The 20,785-nt window shown below is 47.7% G+C and overlaps 8 protein-coding genes across 8 annotated transcripts; 6 read left to right on the top strand and 2 right to left on the bottom strand.

Annotated features, from left to right (window-relative positions):
* Positions 1-1,167: 1,167 nt before the first annotated feature.
* On the bottom strand, positions 1,168-1,526 carry LACBIDRAFT_304529 (uncharacterized protein; the record flags this gene model as incomplete). Its single annotated transcript, XM_001884836.1, has 3 exons — positions 1,168-1,332; positions 1,393-1,450; positions 1,501-1,526. 3 exons carry the CDS (start codon positions 1,524-1,526, stop codon positions 1,168-1,170), a joined length of 249 nt encoding a protein of 82 aa, XP_001884871.1.
* A 2,345-nt stretch (positions 1,527-3,871) lies between these two features.
* On the top strand, positions 3,872-5,427 carry LACBIDRAFT_330594 (uncharacterized protein; the record flags this gene model as incomplete). Its single annotated transcript, XM_001884941.1, has 5 exons — positions 3,872-3,963; positions 4,005-4,064; positions 4,133-4,445; positions 4,862-4,973; positions 5,009-5,427. The coding sequence occupies 5 exons, from the start codon at positions 3,872-3,874 to the stop codon at positions 5,425-5,427; spliced, it is 996 nt and encodes a 331-aa protein (XP_001884976.1).
* A 993-nt stretch (positions 5,428-6,420) lies between these two features.
* On the bottom strand, positions 6,421-7,063 carry LACBIDRAFT_237909 (uncharacterized protein; the record flags this gene model as incomplete). Its single annotated transcript, XM_001884835.1, has 2 exons — positions 6,421-6,669; positions 6,725-7,063. The coding sequence occupies 2 exons, from the start codon at positions 7,061-7,063 to the stop codon at positions 6,421-6,423; spliced, it is 588 nt and encodes a 195-aa protein (XP_001884870.1).
* Positions 7,064-7,599: 536 nt separating this feature from the next.
* On the top strand, positions 7,600-8,361 carry LACBIDRAFT_304526 (uncharacterized protein; the record flags this gene model as incomplete). Its single annotated transcript, XM_001884940.1, has 4 exons — positions 7,600-7,877; positions 7,939-8,047; positions 8,100-8,249; positions 8,299-8,361. 4 exons carry the CDS (start codon positions 7,600-7,602, stop codon positions 8,359-8,361), a joined length of 600 nt encoding a protein of 199 aa, XP_001884975.1.
* A 531-nt stretch (positions 8,362-8,892) lies between these two features.
* LACBIDRAFT_252630 (uncharacterized protein) lies at positions 8,893-10,670 on the top strand (the record flags this gene model as incomplete). The annotated part of the gene is made up of 13 exons (XM_001884939.1): positions 8,893-8,995; positions 9,061-9,101; positions 9,167-9,252; positions 9,317-9,427; positions 9,490-9,575; positions 9,625-9,677; positions 9,730-9,784; positions 9,852-9,906; positions 9,959-9,994; positions 10,049-10,121; positions 10,183-10,321; positions 10,375-10,568; positions 10,626-10,670. The coding sequence occupies 13 exons, from the start codon at positions 8,893-8,895 to the stop codon at positions 10,668-10,670; spliced, it is 1,077 nt and encodes a 358-aa protein (XP_001884974.1).
* Positions 10,671-11,036: 366 nt separating this feature from the next.
* LACBIDRAFT_304523 (uncharacterized protein) lies at positions 11,037-13,825 on the top strand (the record flags this gene model as incomplete). Its single annotated transcript, XM_001884938.1, has 12 exons — positions 11,037-11,199; positions 11,257-11,372; positions 11,430-11,630; positions 11,678-11,743; positions 11,806-11,908; positions 11,962-12,078; positions 12,194-12,281; positions 12,336-12,448; positions 12,504-13,159; positions 13,211-13,419; positions 13,473-13,661; positions 13,723-13,825. 12 exons carry the CDS (start codon positions 11,037-11,039, stop codon positions 13,823-13,825), a joined length of 2,124 nt encoding a protein of 707 aa, XP_001884973.1.
* Positions 13,826-14,460: 635 nt separating this feature from the next.
* Positions 14,461-14,955, top strand: LACBIDRAFT_304522 (uncharacterized protein; the record flags this gene model as incomplete). The annotated part of the gene is made up of 4 exons (XM_001884937.1): positions 14,461-14,468; positions 14,528-14,683; positions 14,736-14,853; positions 14,914-14,955. 4 exons carry the CDS (start codon positions 14,461-14,463, stop codon positions 14,953-14,955), a joined length of 324 nt encoding a protein of 107 aa, XP_001884972.1.
* A 2,102-nt stretch (positions 14,956-17,057) lies between these two features.
* LACBIDRAFT_304521 (uncharacterized protein) lies at positions 17,058-19,015 on the top strand (the record flags this gene model as incomplete). Its single annotated transcript, XM_001884936.1, has 8 exons — positions 17,058-17,192; positions 17,241-17,306; positions 17,370-17,472; positions 17,524-17,711; positions 17,763-17,851; positions 17,906-18,018; positions 18,074-18,705; positions 18,764-19,015. The coding sequence occupies 8 exons, from the start codon at positions 17,058-17,060 to the stop codon at positions 19,013-19,015; spliced, it is 1,578 nt and encodes a 525-aa protein (XP_001884971.1).
* Positions 19,016-20,785: the final 1,770 nt, after the last annotated feature.

The following is a 20,785-nucleotide window of genomic DNA, read 5'->3' as shown; positions in this document are numbered from 1 at the left end:
AACATAGCCTTTATGAAAGAAAGACACAGGACACACCTATGAAAGGCCTTTCATAAAACTTGTGGACTTATACACACAGCTCTACAGGCAAGTGCCTTAGTTTTATGATAAAGGTGGTAGCCACTTGTGGGCATTGTCAGTTCAGGAAAATAGTTCGGTGTTTTTTTTCAAAGGGGCTACTTCCTGACGCCCATCCAAACAAAAGACAGGCTCGCGTTCTGGTTCATTTCAATTGAAGCCGCAGAAAAAATGCGGGCTTCTTCAATAAAGTTCCGGCTGACGCATCTCCTCGAGTAAAATACTAGGCCTTTTAGCGACGACACAACGCTGCATGGCAGAGCATCCTACTGGCAAGCTTCTTATATTGACATTACAGTAAGTCTACACCCAGCTCACCTTGGTCAAAGCCCACTCATTTATTGGCTACTTATACAAAGTAAAATAAAATTTTCACCGGTTAAAATGGACATATCAAGTTCTTCATCGTTTTGACTCAGTAAATTTTTTACAATCAAATAGGACTGGGGTCCGGCAGATTGGCGTGTAAATAGGTGGGGCAGAACCATCCGATAAAAGCTGTAGAATTATTGTCAGCATTCGGGGTAATGGATGGCTGCAACAGCTTTTCCTGACCTGATCGGAATTTTTGAAAAGGAAGCCTTGTGGTGTCAAGCCCCAAGAGATCATACTCGATTTGTGCAGGTTTCCTTCTTTTAACATTTTGCGTTCAAGGGGCCCAAAGTCTGTTACAATCATCGGTATGTATGAAAGTGGGTCAAAATACTCTCCTTATGCCCTCAGAATAAAAATTGCGCCAGAATTTATAGAAAGAAGACAGCATTAGAGAGGAACAAGGAGGTCCCTTTCCTTTATGACTGCCAAAAACAGCTGAGTTGGGTGTGAGCCAATAATATACCGGCCCACCAATTCTAAAGCCACCGAATTATTTGACATATGATGAACCGTCCAACGGAAGTCCGAATAGCATCAATTATCGATGGATGGGCCAGAGGTCGGAGCAAGCGGTCTTGATCAGGGCTTGACCTGTCTGAGTGACTAGCATTCTGATTTTCCCCGACGTCGGACTTGGAGTTGAAGGCAGAAACTTTCCAAACAACTCTCTACGTGAACCAAGATACGGCTTCACTACTAGTCTCTAAAAATAGATTATTTGCGATCGAGAAGTACTTGACGACAGGAACGCTCCGACTCCAAAACACAGCCCCTGGATTGAGTACGTGACCTGGTCAAGCAGGTCAAGCTCTCAAGCCTACGCTGCACGGATAAAATAATGAGTCCAGGAGCGGCCAGATGCTGATTAGCAAAGCCGTGCTAACGAAACATCGGATACGTAGTGGTTCGTAAGCAGTCAAGAAAAAAAAATATGCGTACGCCAAGCGTACGCGATGAAATTTTGAAAGATTCGGGGTTCATTCTGAAATGCGAGCTCCTAAAAAAAGTTTAAGTTCCTTGAAACCAAGCGAGAAGCAAAGAACGCACCTCCAAAAGACATTCCATGAGGGCATTCGAGTTTGAGAGGAAAGGAAGCAGCTAAGAAAGTGCGGCGCGGGAGGCATGGTTTTGGGAGAAGGCGCATGGATTGCAGAGACATCTGACTGCCAGGTTCTTCCGAAAATGATCGGTGAATGTTTGTGGGTCCATTGCAACACCGTAACTTTTCTGTTGTAATCCATCACCTCGGTGAACAATGTGGAATGGACCACCTAAGACCTTGCTCAGGAAGCCAAATTCAATTCTAGAGCCGAAGAAGCGTTATCATTGATGCCGTCACTGGGAGTTGGAGTCGTAAAGGAGTCTTTCAACCAACCGGAGCGTTCCCTTCGCGAGATCATCGAATACATAGGGGTAACAGCCCCGGGTCATTGCAACATTTTTTCCTGGCCTCACTGCATCCAGACAGTGACTCGACTCGGTATTTATCAAAAGGAAGTCTCAGGCCTCATGTCCCAAGGAAGATCATGATCGACTTGTACAGATGCTCTTCTTTTATACTGGAGCATTCAAGGGGGCTAGAATTTGTTGCGATCGCAACACGCGCGAAATAACAGCCATCCGTGAAAAACTTACTGGTAAGGACAATGTATGGCTTTGTTCGGGTGGTCCATCACCTCAAATAAATGACTTACTTAGACCACACTGACAAGCATCCCTCATCGGGAGAATGAGAACAAGTTGGTTTCGAGAGCCAATGAAGTACAGTGCCACCCAGCTTATTTGCGACATATCTCCGGATTCCTTGATGCGGAGAGTGAAGGTGAAACCGCTGCCAAATGACTCGGATGCGACGATGAACAGCAATGACGCGAGGCAGCCATCCAATTGGAGCGTTGACTTGGCGCGATAACAGCGGATTAAGAGCTACTTGCTCAAAGTCCACAGTTGTCCGGTAATAGGTCATAGCTTGATGGGATGTAATCGGCATCATAAAAGTGAGTCAGAGTATCGCTCCCATGCCCTGACGCAGAATACAACCAGAATTTCAAAACCAACAACAGCAGCAGGAAGCCTCGTGTAGCATCAAGGAGAGAAACGAGGCGATCCCTTTCCTCCATTACTGAAAATAGCCATTCACTAGGAGGAACGTTGATGTGCAGTCAATCCTACAACCACCGACCTATCTGACACACGGTCTCCCAGTAACAGCTTTTATCGATGGCAAGCAAAAGTAGGTCAGTTGATCAAGTCTTGATGCACATACCCACTCCGTAGGGCGCGTTCCTCACGGGAGCGAGTCTACTACCCCGTTTGATCTGCGTTGTTCTTGGGATTTGTGCTGTTGTCGAAGCTGAAGGCAGCAATCCCAGGCAGCTTTCGAAAATAAGAAAGATCGTTTGTCAATGGGAAGTACTCACAACCGGAGAAGACGACGAGAAAGTTCTGATTCCAAAACACAGCTCTCAGGTTGATGATCTCTTTAGACGACCAAAAAGGGTGCGGTGAGTCCAGGACATGAAGTGTTCACAGGAGATAAATGGCCGGTCGGTAGACCCTAGATATGCGCCGAGCCCTGATTGACTCAACCCTCTGTCATAGGCATAATATTCAGTCATCGCGCTGGGCCCTGTGAAGATTGGGGTGTCGCTTGGATCGTCTGTGTCGTGGTGGAGATAAGTATGCATTCGGTAATATTGGGCCCTAGTTTGCGACGTAGTTGGCAATAGGCTTCCTCCGAACTGAGCTTCAAGATTCGTGCCAACTCCCTGGTGCGACGACTTTCCACATTAGCAATCAAGATTATTCGTTGCAAAGTAATCGACTTACGACCCCTAACCGCCCCTCTCCAATCCGGAATTCCATCAAAGTCCCTTCTGCCATGGCAAACTAAATCTGGTTGAGTCTATTATGATCCCGTCGGTTCCGTCGCTTTGCCGTGGCTGGTCGGTGGATGCGCATTTGTCGTTCGTCCGTTGCCGGAAAAATCTATAGGTCATTTCCATGGTTCTCAGATGCGCCTTGGTGCATTCTGAAGCCGAGGGATTTCCCCACCTGTTGGCAATAAGTTCCTGCCCAAGCTTGTTGTCAACGCCAGTCCGCCTTCAACCATCGTGTGTTTGGGTGAGAGGTGCCAATTCTGGATGCCATCTGTAGATAGTGGGCGCAATGAAAGCCCCACGTCTTGAAGATAGTTTTCACCAGAATTCAATGATGGAGAGTATGGGCGTCGTTCAGTCTCCTAGTCTTCTCCTCCAGCGAGCAAACAGCGAGCGGGAGTGAGCATCCGGCATCTACCGAACAGCATCGTCCGTGCGCCCAAACACTGGCCCGCCACTCAGCCATCTCCCTTCCATACCCTCCCTCCTCCTCCCCCCCCCTCACACCCACGTTCGCATCTCAGGCAGACCAAGTCGCCATGCACACCGAAAATCGACCCACCACAAACAGCAAACCCACCCTCGCGGATCTGCTCACCCTTGAGCGCTTGAGCCCTCCTTCTACGGCTATGTAAGGGAGCTGAAAATGAGCTCTATGCTCTCGGATGGGAGACTCAAGTTGACCTTGTTGGTCCCGACGAATAAGGCTGTCATGGCGTTGGCGAAGAAACCGTGCGTTTCGTTACTTCTTTCTTTCGGGTTTCCAAAGATGGTATTGATGTATTGGTTTTGGATTTTAGGCACCAGGGAATGGATGACGTTGATGATGGTGTGGAGATGTTGGAAGGGGAGTTTGATAGTCGGTTGAAGAGCAATGTTGAGCATTGGTTTTCTGTGCACGTCATTCCTGTACGTTCAACTTGTTTGGTGTATGGAGACTTACATAATGTAGCGTATCTGTACGACGCGCCTATATCTTGGGATCCGGAGTATGAGACTGTGCTGCGTGGAAATTTGATCTCCTTCACACCGATATCGATGAATGACGGTAAAGGGCCAGAGTGGAGCCGTGTAACACTGGAAGAAGGCATCCGGATTCTGGATAAACGAGAGGTGCGCTGCTTCCTGCTCTTGTCGCCTTTTTCTGCCGTCGTTTAAGCTTTGGTTTTCTAGGGTTTGAATGTGACTTGTACTTGATTGATGGCACTATTTCTCCCGAGGTATCGCATTCCGACTTAAATGTTCCAGACTCCCTCCCATTGGGGGGCGGCAATGCATCAGGAGAAATTCAACTCCGCCGTAATTGTCCCACACGCCTGTTCCGGTTCGGGTAATGGCTAAGCGCGACTTGTTGGTGGTCGTCCTCGGGCTCTCCTTCCACAGCACACTTGAGATAAAAACAAAGTAGAGATTTCAATCATTTTATGGTATGTAGGATTATCTATTTCCCTGATGTTTAATATATTGTTTCAATCTGGTGTTGCACTCTCGTCTCCTCTGAACTAAATTTTGAAAATCATATATTCCAGAATTTGTCAAATAGTCGATCCGTTTCGCATCTTCCACTTGTGTTTTCCCGAAAAATTGAGGCCTTACCTGTACCGATTGAGCCACAAGCGGTTCTCGACAGTTGCTCGACAGGTTGGCTTATTTACAATCACGTGCACATAAATTAGATTGTCGTCCTCCGTCGCGCACGTACAATACGACGCGTTACTGGCGACATTTTCACGCGAAACACTTCCCAATCGATAACCATCTCCTTAAGGTCAACAATGAGCTTGACAAGGTGGTGTGTCGGCTTGACATTGCAATCATCAAGTCCTCACCGGGAACAAATGCCAGTCTGGATTTGGAGATTGGATGGTTTCGGCGGCTCGATAAGGAGGTTCCTATCAAAGCGCGGTTGGGAAACAAGGAACTCAAGGTTCAAGCACTAATTCAAGCTGTCGAACGCCATCTCATTCGCATTGCGAAGGCCGCACAACAATTGGGCTCACCCGAGCTTACACTAGAACAAAATAATTACACACACCCCAGGCCAAGTAGTGATTCTGATGTTGATAGCGACGCAGATATGGAACTCGCCTACTAAACATTTATCCTAGTCATGTAATTTACATTTTTTACTACTTCGAAGAGACGTGAAAGTGCTGGGCGGACCCTCTACAATCCAAACGATCCAACAAACCACTTTGCGAAGACCTTAATACATCCGAGATGTAAAGTTTGGTGGGAGCCAAACAAGGACAAGCGTCACGCTGATTTTGCAGGCGTTGCCGCTCCCCACTCCCATGTATATCTTATGTTGGTTGATGTACTAATGATATACATAGTTGTTCTATTTCGTCCTTGCTCTTTGAGTCGAAACACAGCAGTTTTGCATCTACAGCTGTCCATCAATTCTAGAATCACGCCCACTGCGGGGACTTTCAAGATCGCACCCACCACCATGCATATTACTGCATCTCAGGAGCACCATATAATACATTTGAACACTCACTCGCTACCCCCCTCTCTCCAATTCGGAATCCCATGTGGATAGGATGCTCGAAAACATTGAGGACTCTTCATCGTCGATCTATCTGGGAGTTCAGAAATTTCCGGATGTTTTCAAGATGTATCCCTGAATGTAAGGCTACCTTGTGTGTGAAAAGGTCTCAAAAATCGTGACAATCAATTTACAAGGCATTCTTGAACACTTTTGATTTTCTGCCGAAAACCTCAATTATAAAAAGGGGGCCTCGTGAGGTGCAGGTGATAGCGAGGAATGGGACGCCGCACCAAATTCCTCGCCTCAACTCTACAGTCTCTACCTCAACTCCGTCTCCCTCAAAACGCCAGACGACGCGCAGCACACCGCAGAGGTTGAGTTACCAAGAAGACCCTTGGAATTTCTTGCCAGTTGTGAGAATGGGGGCGGTGGCTTGACACGACCCCTTCGACGCAACGCCAACGCTAAATACACTGGCCGTGGATTTCAAAGAGGGGCACAGAATACCTCGATAAACTGACCATCTAGTACCCATGAACCGCATAACCAGAACGTCAATCCTATCTGAATCCATCTGCATTTTTACACTCTTTACTAGTGTTCTCCTTCCTGTTGTCCGCCTCCCCCTCCTCCTGTACCCTGATCAGCTGGCTCACCATCATCGATCTGTGACGAAGCTGGCACCCTCCACTTCTCCTCCCAGGCCCGCAAACACCTGACAAAGCCTGGATTCGGCTTCACACATGCCCGCTTACTCTTGACGAACTTGAAGGCCTCGTCGTACGTCATATGATGGTTGCGGATGAGATACGCGATGACTATAGATGCACTGCGGGATACGCCCTGTAACATACAACGTTCTTTCAGTATGTAGGAACAAAAAAACTCTACAAAAAACAAAACTCGCCTGTTGACAATGTACCAAAACGCTCTTCCCACCTTTCCTCGTCTCCTCAATGTTGGCACAGACCTGTTCCAGAAGCTGTGTATCCAACTTCTGCGTGGGCACATCCTCGATATCGACGCGATAGCACGTGAAGCCTTCTTCCTCCGTGAGCACAAGCCAGGGGACGTTGAACACTTGGACGATGTGCGTAATGTTGAGGTGGCGGAGGTCGTCGACGGATGGGTCTACGACGGCGGAGAGAGAGCCAAGGTAGAGACCGCCCTGGATGGAGGTGCCAGTGGCTGCTTGGGGATCTGTGGGCGGGAGGATGTTGTGAAAGGGGGTAGACATGGCATCTTGGATCTCGGGTGGTAAGTCATCGAAGCGAGTCATGGTGCAACAGAGATGGGCAGATTCGAGGTGGATTTTTGACAATTGCAGGTCTAGTTTGTGGTATCCCGCACAGAACGGAGTTCACGGGTGGACAGGACCCTGCACTGCCCAATCGGCAGCGCCCATGGTAGACCCTAGATATGCGACGACCTCTGGTCGACGAAACCGCGACAAAGTGCAAAGTAAACGACTTACCGCCCTCTCCAATCAGGAAGTCCCTCATGCCCCATGACGAACTGAATCTCGTGTCTATTGTTCGTCGTTCATCAGTTCCCTGGAAAAATCTATGGGTTATTTCCATGGTTCTCAGTCTTGAAGGTAGTTTCCACCAGAATTCAACTATAAAGTCTGCGCGTCGTTCAGCACGTTTTGCCTTGCCTTGAAATCTTCCCCTTTCGCAGCAGACAGTGAGAAAAAGCAGTGAGCATCCGGCATTTACCGAACACCACCATCAGTGCGCCCGAAGTCGAACGTTGTCTAATCCCACTCCAGCCATGTATCTCCCTTCCATATCCTCTCTCCTCCTCGTCCTCGCCCTCCTCACACCCACCTTCGCATCGCAGGCAGAGCAAGTCGCCATGCACACCGAAAGCCAACCCACCACAAGCAGCAAACCCACCCTCGCGGACCTGCTCACCCTCGAGCCCTCTGCGTCCATCTTTTACAGCTATGCAAGGGAGCTGGAGATGAGCTCCATGCTCTCGGATGGGAGGCTCAAGTTGACCTTGCTGGTCCCGACGAATAAGGCTGTTATGGCGCTGGCGAGGAAACCGTACGTTTCGTTTCGTTTCTTCTGAAAGATGTGGTATTGATGCGTTGGTTGTCGATTTTAGGCACCAAGGACTGGATGACGTTGATGATGGGGTGGAGATTTCGGAAGAGGAGTTTGATAGTCGGTCGAAGAGTAATGTTGAGCATTGGGTTTCTGCACATGTCATCCCGGTACGTTACAATTTGAAGTTCTTGCTACGGAACTGATCCTTTGTATCTGTAGGAAGCACCTATATCTTTGGACTCGCAGTATGAGACTCTGCTGCGCGGAAAGTCTGTCACCTTTACACCCATATCGAAGAATGACGGCAAAGGGCCAGAGTGGAGCCGTGTAACCCTGGAAGATGGTATCCGTATTTTGGATAAACGAGAGGTGCGTTACTTCCTTCTATTATCGCCCTCGTCTGACTTTGGTCTGCTAGGGTTTGAATGGCGACTTGTACTTGATTGATGGCACCAATTTGCCCGAAGTCGATTGCGATTGATTTTATTTGAAGTGTTCGGACTCTCCTGTATGTATATCTTATGTCGGTGCACTAATGATATAGTTGTTCCATTTCGTCCTTGGCCCTCGTTCCTCTTTTTCTTTGAGTCGCACCACAGTTGAAGTGATTGCCAATAATTCCGCAAGGTTCCTTCGCCAGCTATAGATACAGTTGCCTTCCCTAACTACGAGGGTAAAGCTATGAGCTGTTGTCTTCCATTCCCCTCATCTACGTCGGCCTCGCTCGCCATCACATACCATGCCTCTGTCACCGGGTATAGATCATCTTATCTACCCGCTCCCACACGGGTCAGCTATCTGGCAAATGTGTCAGCGCATGCTATAATTGGTTCAATATCTTTGATCGGTTTCTGAAAACGGTCACTCTCGGTCACATCCACTGTCCACCATATGGCGCACTCGATGATTACCTAGTGTATATATAAGCAAGCGTTTTTCGCTTCGCAATAAACAAACCACCCTCTTCTTTGGAACTCTACCTCGCTCTTACCGTAACGAAGTCCTCAAAGCGATGTCGGCCACAGAAGTCAAATTGGAGTTCGACCCCAAGGATATGCCTTTCCGTAGACTGGGATCTAGCGGATTGCGTGTGCCTGTGTTCTCTCTGGGTGGATGTATGTTCAAAATTTGGACTTGCTTTCGATCGATGGGATACTTAATGTATGCGATCGATAATCAGGGTTAACGTTGGGAGCCACCGTTGTCGGCGATCCCGTAAAGGTTCGCTCGCTCTTCCGGCTTTTCCGGTGTTGAAGTTGAAGTAACGCGATGGCCATGGTGTACAGGATATCATCAAGACTGCGTTTGACGCGGGCATCAACATGTTCGATACTGCTGAGGCATATGCGGCTGGGAAATCTGAGTTGGAGATGTTCGTATCCTTCTTTTCCGTGATCGCCTCTGTTTGTTTCCTTGTGATTGATAACATTGTATAGGGGCCGCGTTATCAGAGAGCTAGGACTTCGCCGTACCGATCTCGTTATTACTACTAAGCTATTCTGGGGATTGAGGAAGGGCCCGAATGATAGTGGGCTTTCGAGGAAACAGTGCGTGTTTACTTGCTGTTTTTCTCGGATAAGAGGAGGAGGCTGATGGTGAGGATGTGAAGTATTGTTGAAGGTACCAAGGAGTCTTTGGAGCGTTTGGGGTTGGATTATGTTGATGTTATCTTTGCGCATCGTCCTGATCATACTGGTAAGTGCGCATATATGTGTAGCGTTTAGTGATTGATGTTGAGTTATAGTTCCGATGGAGGAGATTGTCCGTGCTTTTAACTTCGTTATTGAGAAAGGATGGGTACGTCTTATTGCCCTAATGGCGCATTAATTTAGGTTCTTATGGATCATAGGCGTTTTATTGGGCTACATCGGAATGGAGTGCACGCGAGATTGAAGAAGCTCATCGTGAGTACAGATTGCTTACTTTGCTTTGGTAGAACTTGGTGACCGAGTTATCCATATGTGCGTATAGATATTGCTAGCAAGTTGAACTTGATTGCTCCGATTGCTGAGCAGTGCCAGCACAAGTATGCTTTCATGTTTTTTTTTTGCGGTCGACGGAATCCTGATTTCTTGTAGTATGTTCCACCGCGAGCGGCCTGAGAAGGAATACCAGTGCGTTATATGATTTTCCTGATCCTCTCCGAACCCTAATACGTTATCTTCAAGTGCGCTTTACAAGAAATACGGCCTCGGCACCACCGCATGGTCCTCCCTCGCCAGCGGTTTGCTCACGGGAAAGGTGGATGATTCCCCCCCCTTCAATGCACGTCGTCCGTCTTCTAACCGCCATCTTTATCCAGTACAACGACGGCATTCCCAAAGGATCACGCTTCGACGCCAACTCCGAGTTCTTCAAAGAAACAGTGAAGAAGTTGCAAGAGCCCGAAGGCCAAGAGAAGCTGCGTAAAGTAAGGGAATTGACCAAGTTGGCGGAGGAAGGTCGGTCTCTCCCATTTAAATCTTTCGACGTCAATTTGGAACGGGGTCAATAGAACTCAACACGACCGTGAGCGCCCTGGCACTCGCATGGGTCGCGAAGAACCCGAACACGTCCACCGTCATTCTCGGCGCGTCGAGTCCTGAGCAGGTCACGCAGAACCTCAAGGCGCTTGAGGTGATCCCAAAGTTGACGCCAGAGGTTTTGGAAAAGATTGAGAAGATTTTGGGCAATGCACCTGAAGATGCTGTACGTATTTATTTTGACTTTTTGACTTGGAGTTGACCATATGTGTGATTTATTAAGCCGAGTTACGGACGACCGTTGTTGGATAGGTTTGGAAGAATTTGAGAGGTGGTATGTCTGGAAGGGTGCGAAGTCACCGTTGGTGGTTGAAATACAGACCGCCTAGGTATTAGTTTCGTACTCTAGAAGGGGATAATTCACGGAGTTTTCTACCCATCCATTATGCGCTTTTTCGCGCATACACTCACATTCCTCCCTATCTTCACGTCCGTGTAACACCTAGAACGGATTTTTAAGCTTGCCTCAATTTATGTAAGTTTTTCTCCCGAGTGCTCTGTCCGATAAAGGTGGTCATGAAGACTGGTCAGCATTCCGAGTCACGCGTCAAAGCCGATTGTGACAGATGTGACACTCAGTCCTTGACTTTCGACCTTGCTTTCGACGCCCAACTCTCAAAACTCTGCTCCCCAAATGATGACGTGCGAAGAAATCGTCGACGAATTCACCATGACTCTTCCCAACGCTGGTATTCTGCCATTTAACGACGTGGAGAGGGCCAGTGAGCTTGATAAGATCTACGAGCGGGTTAATCCAGTGCGATTCAAGGGCTCTTTTAACCCATATTTCAAGTATGGTAAGTTGCGAAGCAGGGTATAAGGAACACAGATCATACTCATCACCCATGTCTTAGGCAATTGGTTCGCGGCTGCGATAAAGCGCCGGAGGAGGGCAGAGATCAAGGCTTCAAGACCAATTTCTGTAGACAGATCATTTGTTCTGGATCTTCCCATTGAACTTCTTCTCGAGGTTCGTCCTTACGCCTCAGGATTTTCAACCGATTTACTGAGCCACATGCCAACCTAGATCTTTCAATTCCTCCATCCTATGGACCTATATTCCGTTATACGCTCGACTAAGAGGATGAGGAGTATACTCTTGGATCGGAGAACGTTATCCATCTGGAAGGAAGTGTTCGAGAGGTGTTCTGATGTTCTACCGCGGCGTCCTCTGGACATCTCTGAACCACAGTGGGCTTCGATGCTGTTTGGCCCAGCGACGTGTGATGTAGGCTGTTCCACTATGGTGTTTCTAAATGCTGATTATTGGGACAGTATTGCGGGCGGAAGGGCGCCATGATTGATTTTCATTTTCGACGCCGCTTTTGCCAGTGCTGTATGGTCAGTGGATGATATATTCAGTGATGTCTCTGACTTACTTGGAGTGCTTTTGAATTACGCAGGATGATATGTATGTTGAGAAGTCTAGCATTGATGTGAATTGCCTTGGGGTCAGGGAGGATGTAGAAACATTCTGGAAATGCATCCCTCCTTCTTATCGCGAATGTAACTTTCCTTCTATTTCATGACATGGTCTCATCATTAAATGCTGAAACTAGATCAAAGGTTTTACCACAATAACCATTGCCGGAGGCCAAGATATTTGACGTGGGATATCAACAAGATGATTACTTCCTTTCTCTTGTTCAACTCGAGAATCTCTTCTGGTATCCTCGGTGCATCCCTAGAATTTGAGAATTTTATATCTTTGGAATCAGCCAATGTGATTCGTGTCAATGAGGTGATATATACACTCCTCATGAAATACACTCTGCTGACGTTGATGGATAGGAATCAGCGGCGACCAATGCAATTATGGTCCAGATGAGCCATCAAGTTATAAGGGACACAAGGACAACATGAAGGAGTTGATTAAACGGTATCTCATCTGACCTTCATCATCGGAGGTGTCAAGGACTGACATTGATATTAGCCATGCTTCTGTCCTTTTACGACGCGGTCATGATCAAGTGGATCTAGATGTCGCATCTGGCGTGCTTCTTGATCAGTATTTAAACCGAGAAAGATTCAAACTTAACTATCATTGTAAGCACAGGCTTCTCTTCTTACAATATAATCCATTCCTGAAATTTGAATCAAGCCTATAAGCAGCTTGCTCTTGCACTGCTGCGAGCTTCCGAGGCCCACAAGATTGGCAGACTGGAAAAAGAGCGACGGCCTTTGATCTTCCAAAGGCAGAAGTTAGTGGAAGACCGGTATCACACCTATCAAAAGACACTTCCTCCGACTTCATGGCCAAATTTGCCGAGGGTGAACGTAGTTTATGAATGGGAGCCATTTTCAGCTTTCATTGCCTCGGAATCGAATGAGGTTGGAGTGCTCCCAGAGGAACCCGTACAAAGTCACCTGACGCCTTTCCTCGATGCTTGGATGCAGACACATCAAAGCAATATCTATGCCAGGCTAGAAGCCCCTTATGAGAACATGGACCTCGCTGTGAATGTCTTCGTTTGTGCATCTTGCGAAGGTCGCTTCAACAGACGCCACGCTTCAATCCCGATCGGCTTGAAAGACCTGCGCTCTCATTTTAAATGCATCGGTCCACAGTTTGGGTTTCGATTCAGCTCTGCAGGCAGAGCCAGCGCACTCGCGTTAGTTGATCTTCTGGGAATGGACCCGAAAACAGCGACTGTCAATGATCTGGATGCGAGGGATGCGCGGTTTTTCTGCGAGGGATGCGACATTTCTTGGGACCGCAGAGTCCTTGGTCGCCAGGCCTTGAAGTGGAGGGAATGTGTAAGTCGTGCTATTTTGATGATACCCAAAGCTGATTTGAGATTCGGATAGATTTCTCATGTCATTGATGTGGAGAAAGTGAAATCCCACTCCTCCGTTACGTCTTGGGCGCTCCTAACGGCAGAGGCTACGGAATGTATCAAAAGACATGAAGAACGCTGGCCGAATACAGAGTACGATGTCTGGTGTTGTAACCACTGCCCTGAACACTACGACAAAGCAACAACAAAGGAGAAAGCGCTTCGCCACGCCAAAGACGTGTCCGTATATCTATTTCTACGGGAGACATACATTTGACGTGCTGGGTTTTCAGGCATTCCATTCACCGCGCTCGGGTCGACGTTGATGTGATATACGACAGGCGAAAGTTGATCTCTATCCTTCCCCGCAATCCTGTTTGTGTCGGACTCAAACCACCAGAGATCTATCAATGTGCAAGATGCCCAGACACAATCAACCGTCTTTGGCGGATCGATCGCCTCAAACCTCATTTGCTCGATAAGTAAGTTTGGTATGACTGCCTGCAAGTGGATATGAATTGATAATTTATTGTCGCTCTGAAGACATCAAATTACGAACCCAGGTCTGAATGATTGGAGGGTGGTGAAGATTGTAGAAAGGAGTGTAGGACCACACTCGGAGGCCACCGCATATCCGCAAATGTAGGGCTCATTTACAGATGTCTGACGAATGCTCAAGTGCTAATGTCCATAAATACTGTAAAGTTCCCCTCTTTTTTATGTGACTATCATGGTACTACTGATGCACTGTGAATTGATCGCATGCCGCGCCTGATTTCTGTTAGTTGACTATTCTCCACTGTTTTCTATAATGAACATGTATGTAGAAATGCCTCCCGAATTCGAAGCACCGAGTAATACATACAACCTCTAATTCGTGTGCACTCAAAAGGACATTCGAGGTTGAAAGAACCCAACTCAACAACAAAGTCCTCGACGTGTCCAGAGAACAAGCGAACAGTTCAAGCGATTAGCTCCGATTTTACCTGGACCGTTCCTCCGCGTCAAATTCCTGAAATTGTGAATCCACTGATCTTAAACGGACCCTGGAATAATTTGTTGATATCGCGTAATCACTCTGGCTACGGTGGTCACCCATGTGTACTACTTTCCTGAATGTATACAAGGGATGGGTTAGCTCTATTTTCGATATGATTCAATAGAGCTGCTTACCTTACTAGCCTCTCCTTCTCCTCCTCTTCCCTCTCGACGTCGACGTCTTTCGCTCCACAGCCCCGGTCAGTAAGCCCTCTCCATTCACATTGGGTTTTATTGTCTGCGATGCCGCGGTGAGTCCCCCATCTGCTTCACCTCCCCGCTTTTCTGATACACTCGCACGTCGTTTCAGGACTCTATTGGATGTTTTCCATATCAGGTCAGTGTCGTCATATAACACACACACCACGACGTTTCCAGTAGCTTCGTCAATGTATGCGCCCACCTACCCTCTCCGCCTCCTCCTCAACGTCGATGCCTTTCACTCCATCTTGCTCGTCTCCGGTCGGTAAGCCGTTTTCGTTTGCCATGTGATCTGTCGTCGCTGATATCCTCCGCAGTCATTTGCGTCGCCTTGGATGTCGCCCACAGCGAGTGTCCCCTCTCTGCTTGACCTCCCCGCCTTCTACATACGCTCGCTCGCCGTTTCACGACTTTATTGGGTGTTCTCAATGTCGAGTGAGTATTGTCGTTTAACCCGCACATCACGAAGATAACTTACTTGACGTTCAAGTTCAGTCGGGGGAGCGGCTTCTTCGTCAGTGTATGCGTTCACGCTGAAGGTACGTCACTTTCGATTCCTGTCTTTGAGAACGGCTGCTTACCCTGCGACAGTAAGTGCTCGCTGTCAATCCCCTTCACCGCAACATTTCGGGAGGGTGCTGTAAAACGCATGGCGGCTTCGTTGCAATTGGTGTGGTTCGATAAAAGGTTGGTGAGTTTTAATAGTTGAATGATACTGAAGACCACTTACCGAACGCGAAAGGGGATCTTCCCGTTCTGCCGCCCATCCGCAAAGCCAATGTCATGCCCACGTTCTCGCACTGCCTCACCCAATGTCCCAATGGCTCTTGTCGACGTATCGTGCGTCCTTCAGCAGTCAGTCATCATGCCCTCCACGTCATCTCCCTCACTCATCACCCCTTGCCAAGCCACCGCTGAAGTTGTGTATTGGCCGAGAAGAGCGTGCGATCGTGGACTCAGAAGTTGGGAAGGTTCTGGCCATGAACCACGTCAAATTCTCCACTAACAGTCACGGCGTTGACTTACCTGCTTTGAAGCCAAAGATCGCAATCTTCTTTGTGATTGAACCGATTCTACAAAGGTTCGTGAGTTTCAATGGTCGCATGGTGCTGTGGACGACTTACCGAACGTTAAAGCAGAGCTTCCTGCTCTGCTGCCATCCGTGTCACTCTTTCCAACGACAACGCCCACGTTCTCGCACTGCGCCACCGTCCCGTACGCTCTTCAGACGTCGGAGTAGAGTTGTTTTGTTTTTGCAATCTGGACAGTCGTCGCGACTTGTAATGAAAGGTAAGTGGATGGCAACAATGATTATGGGGTTGTAGATGACTTACCCAATGTCCAGCTCTTGTCAACGTTTCGTCCGTCCTTCACCAATCAGCCACCATCCTCTCAAATCCACAACATTGCCTTCGATCGCTATCCCTCGCGTGGTCGTCACCACCTTCCGTTGGACTATCCGGCGCGACGCTGTCGAAATGTAGTGATTGTTGAATAATGAAAACTCAAACTTTCTGAGTTGACCTTGAGTTGATCGTCATTCCCTTGCACTTATCAACGTAAACACAGCTTACTTACTATTCACGCATCGTCGTCGTTCCTCTCCACATCGCCTGACCTGAAGTTTTCGCGTCATCATCGTTGGTAAGTGGATGGAAGTGCAAACACGCGTATACCAACGACGGAAGGGGAACGGTACTACAGGAGAATGACGTACCGTTACCGCAGTACTCGAGAGCGTCCAGTCGTTTTGGGGGGCAGCTGAGAGAAATGACTCGATTGCTGAGCAGTGCCCTTATGTTCCACCGCGAGCGACCCGAGAAGGAATACCAGTGCGTTATATACTTTCCCTGATCCTCTCCAAACCCTAATTCAATACTATCTTCAAGTGCGCTGTACAAAAAAGACGGCCTCCGCACCACCGCATTGTCCTGCCTTGCCAGCGGTTCGCTCACGGGATAACGGAAGATGCGAAGTAAGGATGTAGCTTTCGATTGATTAGTGGATCTAGTGGTGGTAAAGATAGCGTATTACCGCGTTCAAGTTGTCGTGGCCAAAGGTTGGCGGTCAGCTCGGCCAACATTCCGAGTCACGGGGCGTCAACTTGAAGGTGACAGATCTGTCAATGTCACTCCGAAGAATGCCCTTGACTTTTCGACGCCCAACTCTCAAAACTTGTCCGGTACATTCGTCGACGAATTCACCATGACCCTTTTAAATCCTGGGATTCTGCCATTCAACGATCTTGAGAGTGCTAGTGAGCTTGATGAAATATACAAGCGGGTTATTCCATTCGAGAGAGAGTCTGGTGTTAATCCATATTTCAAGAATGGTGAGTTCTGCGGGAAGCAGAAAATAAGGAGTACAGAACACACTCATCACCCTTGTCTCAGGCAATTGGTTCGCGGCTGCGATAAAGCGCCGGAGGAGGGCGGAGATCAAGGCTTCAAGAACGATCGTTGTAGACATATCATGTGTTCTGGATCTCCCCATTGAACTTCTTCTCGAGGTCCGTCTTTATGCCTTAGATTCTCGCCCTGTCAACCCATTTACTGAGCCACGTGTCAACGTAGATCTTTCAATTCCTCCATCCTATCGACCTTTATTCCGTTATACGCTCAACGAAGAGGCTGAGGAGTATGCTCTTGGATCGGAGGGCATCGTCCGTCTGGAAGGAAGCGTTCAAGAGGTGTTATGATGTTCTTCCGGCATGTCCTCTGGACATATCTGAACCGCAATGGGCATCGATGCTGTTTGGCCCGGCGACGTGTGATGTAGGCTGTTTCACTATGGTCTTTATAAATGCTGATTTGTTGGGACAGTATTGCGGGCGGAAGGGCGCCATGATTGATTTTCATTTTCGACACCGCTTTTGCCAGCTCTGTATGGTGAGCGGATGATATATTGAGTGATGTCTCCGACTTACTTGATGGTGCTTTCCCATCACGCAGGATGATATGTATGTTGAGAAGTCTAGCATTGACGTGAATTGCCTTGGGATTGGGGAAGATCTAGATACATTCCTGATATGTACTCCTCCTTCTTATCGGCAAGGTAATTTTCCTTCTGCCTCATGATGATCTCATTATTAAATGCTGAAACTAGATCAAACGTTTTATTCAAATATGGAGGACTATTACCGGAGGCCAAGATATCTGAGGTGGGATATCAGCAAGATGGTTAATCACTTTCGCTTTTTCAGCTCGAGAATCTCTTCTGGCATTGCCAGTGCATCCTTAGAGTTTGAGAATTTTTTATCCCTGAAATCCGACAATGTGATTCGAGGGATTGAGGTGATATATATACTTTATCATTAAACACGCTCTGCTGATGTTGATGGACAGGAATCGGAGAGGGCCAATGCAATGATGGTCCAGATGAGCCGTCGGCTTAAGAAGGAACACCAAGACAACATAATGCAATTGCTCAAACGGTATCTTATCTGATGTTCATCAACAGATATGTCAAGGACTGACCTTGGTATCAGCCACGCTTCTGTCCTTGTACGACGTGGTCACGATCAAGTGGACCTAGACACTGCATTTGGCGAGCTGCTTGATCAGTATTTAAACCGAGAAAGATTCAGATCTAACTATCGTTGTAAGCTCAGGCTTCCCTTCTCACAATATATTCCATTTCTGACATTTCGATCAAGCCTATAAGCAGCTTGGTCTTGAACTTTTGCGGACTTCTGAAGCACACAAGATTGATAGACTGGAACGATGGCGACAGTTTCTGATCTTCCAAAGGCAGAAGTTAGTGGAATACCGGTATCACACCTATCAAAAGACACTTCCTCCGACTTCATGGTCAAATTTGCCGAGGGTGAGCGTAGTTTATGAGTGGGAGCCATTTTCAGCTTTCATTGCCTCGGATTCAACTGAAGTTGGAGTGCTTCAAGAGGAAACGGTACAAAGTCATTTGGCACCTTTCCTCAATTCTTGGATGCAGACGCATGAAAGCAATATCTATGCCAGGCTAGAATCGCCTTATCAGAATTTGGACCTCGCTGTGAATGTCTTCGTTTGTGTTTCTTGTGAAGATGACTTGATCGGCTTGAAAGACCTGCGCTCTCATTTCAAATGCATTGGTCCACAGTTCGAGTTTCAATTTAGTCTCGCGGGGAGAACCAGCGCACTCGCGTTAGTTGTTCTTCTGGGAATGGACCCAAAAACAGCGACTGTCGGTGATATGGACGCGAGGGATGCGCGGTTTTTCTGCGAGGGATGCAACACTTCTTGGAAGCGGGGAGTGTTTGGTCGCCAGGCCTTGACGTGGAGGGAATGTGTAAGTCGTGCGATCTTGATGATACCCAAAGCTGAGCGCTGATCTGAGATTCGGATAGATTTCTCATGTCATTGGGGTGGAAAACACAAATTTCCACCCCTCCGTTACGTCTTGGGCACTTCTAACGGCAGAGGCTACGGAATGTATCAAAAGGCGTGAACAACCCTTCCCGAATCCGGAATACGATGTCTGGTGTTGTAACCACTGTCCCGAGCACTACGATGAACCAACGACAAAGGCGAAAGCGCTTCGCCACGCCAAAGACGTGTCCGTACATATTTACATATTTCTACGGGAGACATTCATTTGACGTTCTGGGTTCTCAGGCATGCCATTCAACCCCCTCGCGTCGACGTTGATGTGATATACGACAGGCGAAACTGGATCCCTATCCCTCCCCGCAAGCCTATTTGTGTCGGACTCGAACCACCAGAGATCTATCAATGTGGAAAATGCCCAGACACAACCAACCGTCTCTGGCAGATCAATCGACTTAAACCTCACTTGCACGATAAGTAAGTTTGGAACGACTGCCTGCCAGTTATGAACTAAAAATTTATTGTCGCGCTGAAGACATCAAATTACGAACCCAGATCCGAGTGATTGGAGGGTGGTAAAATTTGTAGAAAGGAGTGTAGGACCACGCCCGGAGGCCATTGCATATCCGAAAAATGTGTCGGCGGAAAAGGGGGGGCTCAATTAAAAGTATCTGACAATACTTATTTTAAAGTGAAAGGTGTCGTTACTAGGAGTTCTATTAGAACTATTGCCGGAACACAATATTGTTAAACGTGTTTTCTGGTACTCTGCATTCACCACATTACCCATGGTCAGCCATCCATCCAACAAGGATTCCTTACTATCACTATAATATTTTAATTCGTTGGTCGCTATTTCAGATCAAAGCCAGCTTGCTGCCTTGTTGCTACCCCGTTGAGTCCCACCGAAGATTGAATGGCTTACAACAATTTTAGCGTGGCCAGGCCTCTCGTTGATAACAGCACAACGTCAACAATGTTCCACCGCGAGCGGCCTGACTTCTGAGAAGAAATACGAGTCCTTTATAGCTTTCCTTACCTATCCTTTCCCATCCCTAATACAGTATCGTAAAGTGTGCTTTACAAAAAATACGGCCTCGGAACCACTGTATGGTCCTGCCTGCCCACGGGAAAGTGGATAATTTACCCTTCAATGCACGCCGTCCGTTCTCCTGACTGCTATCTTTATTTAGTACAACGATGGCATCCACAAAGGATCGCGCTTCGACCATCCAAAGCCGAGTTACGTGCGACTGGTTTTGGATCATTGGTTGACCGTTGAAATACCGCTTAGATCCCCCTTTTTCAGATCAAAATATTATTTACACCGCTTATTAGATGGCCACAAATATTCACATTACACGAAATATTCTTGATAAGTGAGAAGAAAAATGGAGCTATGTGGCGCCTGTCCGATATTCAACAGAGACCAGGATTCATGGTTAGATGGCACTTTAAGCCTCACAAGAGATGGTCCCATCCGAGCAGGAAAATATTCCAAACAGACGGGGCTCCCTTGATACCTGAAAAAACTTCATTGTACAGGGCACTTCATGGTAACACGAACTTAAATAGACACGGTACTTCATAAGTTGAAATCATAGGCTATGTTAAAAGTTAAGCTGAGATGCGACACTTATAAGTGCACGGGGTAGAACGGAAGCACGTGACAGAAAAATCGTTACAAATATTGTTGACTCTAGGTTGACTCCACTTGTTACTCTCCTGGCTTCGCTGGGGCTTCAGCACTGCGCGACAGGCACTCTGGTATTGCCGAGTCCCTTCGCGGGTGTTTGCTTCGGCACAGCTGTGGGAGTTTCGATGACAGCCCTTCAGCACGACCAGCTTCACCATCTCCAGTGAGTACCGTTTTACTAGCTGCAACAAGCCAAACTGACACGCGAAACAAACAAGGGAACGATAACACATACACGAGCAATTCAACGTGTAGACGCCGCCGAAAGGACTCAGGAGTGCGGGGAACAGACACATACATTATGGCGAGGTGGACACGCTGAACGATGAAGGTACGTCAGTACGCC

Source organism: Laccaria bicolor, genomic scaffold (assembly GCF_000143565.1).
Source record: "Laccaria bicolor S238N-H82 LACBIscaffold_28 genomic scaffold, whole genome shotgun sequence".
Classification (NCBI taxonomy): domain Eukaryota; kingdom Fungi; phylum Basidiomycota; class Agaricomycetes; order Agaricales; family Hydnangiaceae; genus Laccaria; species Laccaria bicolor.
Note: the sequence above shows the minus strand (reverse complement) of the source record. Positions and strands in the feature narration are given on the sequence as shown.